The 8375-nt window shown below is 34.6% G+C and overlaps 1 protein-coding gene across 2 annotated transcripts; it reads right to left on the reverse strand.

Annotated features, from left to right (window-relative positions):
- Nucleotides 1-1553: 1553 nt before the first annotated feature.
- On the reverse strand, nucleotides 1554-4828 carry LOC137729313 (probable mitochondrial import inner membrane translocase subunit TIM21). Of its 2 annotated transcripts, none has more exons than XM_068468225.1 (9): nucleotides 4711-4828; nucleotides 4446-4567; nucleotides 4269-4334; nucleotides 4165-4183; nucleotides 3376-3539; nucleotides 2846-3024; nucleotides 2664-2712; nucleotides 2088-2207; nucleotides 1554-1993 (listed from the first exon to the last, which is right to left on the reverse strand). In XM_068468225.1, exons 1-9 carry the CDS (start codon nucleotides 4712-4714, stop codon nucleotides 1820-1822), a joined length of 897 nt encoding a protein of 298 aa, XP_068324326.1. In that variant the 5' UTR covers nucleotides 4715-4828; the 3' UTR covers nucleotides 1554-1819. The 2 variants fall into 2 exon arrangements, with proteins under 2 accessions (XP_068324326.1, XP_068324327.1); XM_068468226.1 differs by having other exon boundaries at nucleotides 4446-4630; nucleotides 4711-4773.
- Between the last annotated feature and the right edge of the window lie 3547 nt (nucleotides 4829-8375).

Here is an 8375-nt window from a genome sequence, read left to right on the forward strand (position 1 = left end):
TGCAACCACAGCCGTTGGACTGAAACACTGTTGGAAAAAGTGGACGGTAAAGACCGCCTTGACAGACGGGATCAAATTAGAAGATTGCAATCATAATCATACTTTAAACAAGTTCGCTTTATTTCCATTTTTGTGGGTTGGGGGCTAACCGCCTTTTTTTTTGAAAATATATATGTTTTTTCTTTCTAACAAGCGATGGTAGGTAGGAACCACCGAACTCGAAATCTCAGGTGAAAAACGACAACTTCAACTAATTTAAATATATATATATATATGTATATATATTTTTTTTTTGTGTATTGTCAGGCCATTTTTAAAGAATTGACTAACCGACTATTGTAATTTACGAGAAGATAAATTCAAACCTAGATGCCAAGTAACAAGCACACTAATCTTATAAATTGATCTAATTTGCACATCTACTAAAGTTTGTCGTTTTAACATAAGTAAAATAGCTTGGAAAAACAGTATAGGCTAATAGATGACGAGTTCAAACCCTAATTAGATAGTGTTATTCACTCACCTATTTTTATCTCCTATACACTCTTGTTAATTTTTAGTTATTAGTCGTCTTAAATTAATTCGATCCAACGACCAGAAATTGAGAAATGTATATAAGAAGTAAAAATAAATGTGTGAATAATTATACCCTATCTAATTATAACTAGCGTCTAGTCTAGCACATATGTTGCTTAGCCAAAATCCCCAACTAAGGGAGCTTTTATTTGTACAAATGAGTAAGAGGACCAAAATGTAAAAGGAAAAACAAAATATTGGAAGGGTAATAACGTAACGTCACTAAATCGAGATAATTTAATGACTGAGGTTATCTTTACAAGCAAAACTTTGCAACATTTTCACTTCTCTATAAACTAATAATATCATATTGTCAAAAACAATATATACATAAAATAAGGTTAACTATATTTTACACTTCACCATAAACTAATAATATAATCTTGTGAAAAACAATATATATAAAATAAGGTTAACTATATTTTACACCTTCAAAAGTTAGAGGGAATGTTAAAATTAGTCAATTTTCTCAAATCACCCTGTGATTTTAAAGTTGTATTAGTTTACACATTTTGTATATTTGAACATCTAATTATTCATTAATTGATGAACTTTTTAGGCTGTATAGTACAAATTAAATGTCAAGCCAATTAAGTCACTATGTCATAAATTTAATGAAGACTCAAATAACTCACTAGACGAAATGTATAAACTGTTACAGTTTCAAAATATATGAGCAATGTGAAAAAATTAAAACCTCGCAACCCATTTTAAAAATCACCGTAAAAATGAAGGGTGCAAAATATAGTTAGCCTTATATAATACTATAATAGCAAGTTGGTGGGAAAACAATACGAACAAAAACATAAAACTCTTAGCTTTATATAAAGAAATAGGTTTTATATAATTCAAAGCACATTTTTATATCCAGATCCTTGTAAGATTAACTAACATGACAGCACGAAAGTTGAACTACAAGCTGATTAATAATAATTAAATAATTAACTACTTTCATATCAAAATCTAAATCTTGGAGATGAAGAAAAGTTCGTAATCAAACGTGAGTAGGAAGGAACAAACCATTTCAAATTTTCCCTGCTAAATAATGAGGTACAAGAAATTCTCATGTGAGTTGATTAAAACATGGACTAAAAAATAAAGCTTTCCAGGAAGATATGGGACAAGTTTATGCTCAACATTTTCAGGATATTAAGGGAAAAAGAAGAAGAAATATTAACAGGACTATCTCTATGTCGATCCTACCCCGATGCCATTTTGGTACAGAAGTGAGCATGCGTCGCGACTAGTTGGCTGTGTTGTAAGAAGGCAGATAAGACTCTAGAATCAATTGTGTCGGAGAAGGTGATTGTATCTGAACAATCAAATACGTGAACTTCCATTGCTTGTCTGCTCCGTCTTTGAACATCTCCGCAAATACTTTCCCGGCTCCATGGGGTCCGCGAACATGAAAGTTAACCTGCGCTCAATTGGTAGAAGCACAAATTCAAATGAGGGTCTGGGAATCAACTTGTATTGCAAATAACATGGTGAAGTTGACAATAGGAAATCACCTCTACATGCTCTACGCCTTCTTCATCGTGCCATACTCTGTTGGGAATGCGTTGGCGAGCAGCACGGTTTCTACTTTCTTGACCGTATCCAGTAATAGGATATCCGACCCTCATCCTAACCTGATTAAAAAAAAAATCAGGGTCATCTAAGCCACAATATTGGCAACACAATATTCACAAACATACACACAAAGAGGATTATGTGCAAAATTGATCAGTAATTAATTCACGATTGGCTCATAAATCCCATGAACTGCAGGAAAAATACGCATTTCTCTCCCCAAGCAATTGTAGTCCTATATGCAATTGTAGCTAGCACATGTATGGCGTACAGAATGAGGTGTTGACACATTTAATTTATACATTGATAGCCTTAGTTATGTAGCTCTTGAAGTTTCCAGTGTTGGACATAAAAAAAAACCTGTCACCCAACGAATTTACAATATTTTCAAGGTTCACTGCCACTGTACAGATAAGCATAGTCTCAAGACTCCCAACCCCTTTCATGAAATCACGGTTCCAGGATTAAGAGAAATTTTTACACTTCTTTTAGACAAACAATAATGATATACTAACCTGTGCATCATCTTGAATCCTTTTAAGAGCCTTGTTAAAGATCTTGTACCTGCCAATGACCGTGTTGTCATTACAGAGTAATACTGAATAACTCAAATTTTCAATTTATGACAGAATCAAATATTTTATCTAGAAAATTAAAATAAGGTTTTTTTTTTTTTTTTTTTTTTTTGTCTCCTTACTCTTTTGGTTCAAAAATAAGCTCCTTGAAAACAGCATATCCTGCAGCAACAGCAATTCCAAGCCCTGCAAGAATGACAAGACTGTAGGAAGCTCCCTCTACAAACGTCACGGGCTTTTCTGGGATGTTGTATGTAGGAGCATCGAAAGGATCCTCTACAGTAGATACATCTTTCTTATTCTGGCAAAACAAATAGTTGACGAATTAAGAAACCAAAAGTTGAGGTTGCAAAAAGTATCAAGAGAAAAGCAAGTTTAGCAACCTCAAGCACAGAGTCTTGAGGAAGTTAGTTGATACAGATAATCCTAATGTTTCCATACAACACAGAATGAGATGCCTAGAAAAGCCCTTGACCATTTCAACCTAATAATTTCTCTTCATCGAAGCAAGTGCTAGTTTTGGATCAAGCAAATAGATGACGGATCAAACCAGTCAACATGAATGATGTTTGACTAGGTTAAATCACCCAACCACAAACAAGCAGACAGAACACACATGTAAATTTTTTAAAAAATCAGTTCAAACTAAAACCTCAGATGAACTTTGTTGCTGTTTCCGTGTAGCTTTTGACGAAAAGGATCTGCTAAAGAGAGGAATGGTGGTACTTGCTCCGTAGTTTCTTGTGAGTTGTGACTGTGGCAAAGAAGCATGCATAAACTCTCTGGCGGGATACCTTCCATATAGAACAGGAATTCCTGGAAACATGATTGTATAAAACTCAACTACAAATAATAAACTACTAGATAATTCAAAACAATAGGACCTTTCCCTACTCCCCATGAGTAGAGTGTATCATTATACCTCAGACTTAAATATGAGGCAAACTTTTGGCACCAAAAGCTTCCTGGTATTTATCCATAAACTATACAGCATACATATACATCTAGACCCTAGAAAGTTTAACACCTCAGACTTAAATACGAAGGCAAACTTTTGGCACCAAACGCTTCCTGGTATTTATCCATAAACCAGCATACATATACATCTAGACCCTAGAAAGTCTAACTAATGAACTTTTCCTATTTAAGCTGTATATTCGAAGCTAGAAACTAAGAAAAGAATTAATGATTGGAGGCACATCATCTAATACTCTAATTGAAGTCATTTAACGGAAGACTTGATCGACCGAAAAAAGGTCACCCAGTTTAAGTAACTCTCTCACATCCCATAGTTGAAGGATAACCATCTATGACGGAAAATGAAAAAGAAGCCAACCAGAGATTCTTTTGCTGACACTAACCAACAGAAGACAATTGAAATACTTATCCTGAGCACAAGAATTACTTATCAACTGTATGAATTGGAAAAGCAGTCACTAACCATTAGCTCCGGCTATGCCCTGCAGAATTACAAGAAAACGAACATCAGCGAGCAATGTGCGAAAGAAACAGAATACTAAAACCAATATCATACAATTACCTCACCCTAGTCAAATGGCTTCCGGGAGCAGCAGATTGACTCGCAAAACCTGATCTTACTACTGCCAGCAACTGTACCACAACAATCAAACAGTAACTCAGTACATAAATTTCAACTCTTCTGAGTAAAACAGAAATGCAAATCAATCAAATCATATTAAAATAAAAAATAAAAAATAAAACCTGATCTGCCTTGATCTCCTCTATGTGGAAAGCCCTCTGCCCCCTCAATCTCATCCTGGGCAAAACCCTAATCAAATCTACTTGATTTTTCCTCAATAACTCCATTGCACACTTGTAGGATCCTAAAGAACCAAAAGGGTTGCCGCCGCTAAGTCAGATGAAGATAAACCCTTTGAAGAACAACACTTGAAACATAAAGAGAGCTTTATTTCCTGTTTGGATGCTGAGAAAAATGCGTGAAAAAAATTCCGAAAAGGGTGCATACCCATTACGGTTGATGTTGGTTCAGTCTGGTCTCTCGAGGGTTGATGCCCAAAAGCTTTTTGTTCAGCTTCTTGTTCTGCTCAATCGTAAAACCCTCACGGCGCAAAGGGGATTTGTTATGGATCCGTAATAACGGGTCGGGTTAATTCGATTTGAAATTCACGTCGAGCTGAGTGGGTTAGAAGAAGCCTAGGATTGAGTTAGTGGACTCATTTTCCTTACTGGGCCTCAATGCTTGGTATGTGCGAGTTGATTGGACCAACCATGTCTTAAATGTTCCTTTGTTTGGTATGGGGAAGTTCATTGCTAGACGATGATAAGACGATGATACTAATCTGCTAAGGGTTTGTTTACTAATCCGTAATCAAAATGAAGAGAATTAAATCGAGGAGAAGTTGGAATGAGGCCCATTAAGGAAAATGAGTCCACTAAACTGTTCTGGAATTGGAGAACGAATGATATTTGATTTCGTATAAGTTGTTTACTAACTACCTGAATCGGAATAAAAATTAATATGATTACAAAAATACCCTTGTTTTAAATTAGTTATTTCGTATACTAATTAATAAAAAAATCAACTGAATTTTTTACCGATAATAGGCCTCTTAATATAACACTAGCCTCTCCGCACGCATGTTACATTTTTGCATCACGGGCGCTACGCTCTCCTAAAGTTGTATTGTGTTAGTTTTTTTTTTTTTTTTTTTTCATTGTAATTGTCAAGATATATTTTAAATGTATTGTACAAAGAAGAACTTTTACTTTACCATGCACATCTTAAAAGGTTGTCATGCTTTTCGTTTTTACTTTGCGTAAAATAATGATTTAAATGTTATTTATGCAATTGTCGAACAACATGAGATTTTGGATGCAAGTTCCTACCTAAAGTTCATGAACAATAGTAAGTAGATATAAATAAAAAAAGAGTAGATGAAAAGTACTTGTAACAAAATACATAACAACTTAAATGTCAAAATATAAAACCTACATCATAATATGTACATTATTCACAATACCCATAAAGTCTATATGTCACTGTTTCTTTTGAAAAGAAAGTTTACATATTGACATCAATACTGCAATTTCCATCCATTTGTTCATGATTGATGCTTCATATTTTTATTGCCAATCTACAAACGATAGTGAGAAAAAAAAAAAAAAGAGTTAATTGATAAGTGAAAAATGCATACTGAAAGGTTATCGTTAATAAAGTTGTTACCTATTAGGAATCACCATAATTAGCTGGAATGAAGCAAGACTTCTTTGTATACTACATTCCGTGTAAATACTTCTTATTGGCCTACTATGGAGCCATTTTTTACTAACACGGTTCTGGTTGACATTGAGACCTCCTCAATAAAGCAACATATAATTGTTCATGACTAAAGACATGATCTGGAAGGTAAATCCTTGTATGTGGTATTGTCTGACCTTGAAATTTGTTTATAGTGATAGAGAAACTTATTTTAACTGGAAACTGTTTTCTTGTAAGTTCAAACGGAAGCCCAGCATTATCAGTACTTTTGAGAGGGATTCTTGGTAAGAAAACTCTGGATCTGGCAAATTGTCCAGTTAGAATTTCAGCATCAATAAGATTGCGGTAAGAACCACGACACAATAATCTTGTACCATTACACTAACCCAATTCGGATCAATATTTTTTAAAAGTATAATTGAAGCACCTCTTTTCAAAGTTAACTTATGTAGAGGCAAACCACCAAGTGAGATTGAATTCAAGAACTTTTGTTGATACAAATTCCTTGTGTCATCCTCAACTGAATCAAATGAATATATTGTCTCTTCTAAACCCAAAAACATATTGATTATCTTTTCATTCAACATATCAACGTATTCATTTGTAGGAGTTACTACTGCCCTTTGAACCATCTAGGTTGCATCATTTATATGATCCTCTAAGTCATGGAAGATCTTGACAATTAATTGATTAATAGAATGCTCACTCTCCCATGGTATCATTATGCATTCAAGTAGTTTTACCATATCATCCATAATAACATCTTCATTCCCATCACCAACATGAAGTAAAAATTCTGAAAATTCACAATCATTTATGGATCTCATATTTTGTTTGAGTTTTAAAATCTTTACATGTGACCAAAATGATGCTTTAACAACACTGGCTTGGATTAGTTCGGACTTGGTTCATTTCCGAATAATAGGAAGAACTTGTTGAAAATCTCCCCCAAATGGTAAGTCAATGTCTGTTAAGTCTCTAAACTTTCGATCAAGTGCTTGAAATACATGGCAATGCGTCATTGTTGCTTTTTCCCAGATAATTGACTTTGCCTTTTGTATTAGTTTTGCTAAATTAGATTGCTTACTGATCGAACACATCGATGATGCATCGAGACTAAGTGGTATCTTGAATTTAGAATGTGTTATCCTCCCACCAGGCAATATAGTATAGTTGCTATTCCAGATGATATTGTTGCTAATACTATGTGCCAAAACCTTCTCAAGCTTGCTAACAATGCGCGATATAAAAATAAGTTTTTTCCATCCCACAAAGACCATCCACAAAAAAAGTTGCATTCTCCTATCGTTGAACTGCAACCATTATTGTGTTAAACGCACTTCTTTGGACATCATTTAAGCGTTCGATTGCATTAAGATCTAAGATCTAAAGGAGAGGGGTATGGACTTAGCCTCACAATGGGCTAGCAAGAACATGGTTCAAACTCGCATTTGGTCAGAATCAAACCTAAGACCTCTCCCTTACAAGTGAAGAGTAATACCACTAAATCATAGTACTAAGTGGCTTATAAGAGGCTTTTAGATTAGGGTCTAGAAACATAATTCACTCCGTGATTTCAATGTCCTTCTTCCTTCGCCGTCATTTTTGTTCACATAACTTCTAACTTTGAACCAAAACATTGAACTCAGTGAGATTTCTATTGTATATTTTAGTAGGTTACCAGGTGAGCATTCTCAGCCACATGATTAAATTTGACGGTCAGCAAAAGTTGGGCATAAAAGTCGAACAGTAATGATGGAAAATTGCATTTTTCATACCACATTTATAGCATCTCTCTAATAAGTACATTTCCTGTTTGAGGAATAAACAACATATATCATTGAGACAAAATCAAAGTTATGAGGTACTGGTCTTTTTGAATTACTTTACCTTGGTAAAATTCCATAGGAAAACCCTCTTTAAGGAAAAAGAGGTCTCACATGCCCATACCATAACAAAAAAACCATCAATAATAATGTAGTGTAGGAAAATCTAATTAGAATTCTCATGGGCTAGGTTTTGTAAATCCCTGTGGGCTTATAATTATTTGTACATCAAGCCAGTTGACCGGTATATACTTATACTATTGTGATATCACTGATATTAAGGAATTGCATTCCTACATAGTATCACTAGTTTTAGGTTACCCTTTCCCAGTAAAACCCTAGCCTTGCCCCACCCCACCCCCCTCTCTTTCTTCAACTCTTTGCCGTCTCCCATTCAATTTTCTCTCAATTTTTGCTTTGTGCTATGACCACCTCCTCCATTCCATTGCTCACTTTCTGAAACTCACCGATTCCAACTACCTTATTTGGCTTAGTCAGATGAAGTTAGTTGACTAGTATATGTTTGTACTATTATGATATCAGTGATAATAAGGGATTACAATCCTACAAATAATTACAATCTAA

The sequence above is a fragment of the Pyrus communis genome, chromosome 3 (assembly GCF_963583255.1).
Source record: "Pyrus communis chromosome 3, drPyrComm1.1, whole genome shotgun sequence".
Classification (NCBI taxonomy): Eukaryota; Viridiplantae; Streptophyta; class Magnoliopsida; order Rosales; family Rosaceae; genus Pyrus; species Pyrus communis.

Bases quoted from the DNA above. Each gene is read 5' to 3' on its own strand.
- LOC137729313 (XM_068468225.1), bottom strand. The intron at 3,025-3,375 runs GTTTTAGTTTGA...TTGTTTTGCCAG, and splicing joins AGCAACAAAGTTCATCTGAG to AATAAGAAAGATGTATCTAC. The intron at 2,208-2,663 runs GTTAGTATATCA...TTTTTTAATCAG, and splicing joins GGATTCAAGATGATGCACAG to GTTAGGATGAGGGTCGGATA.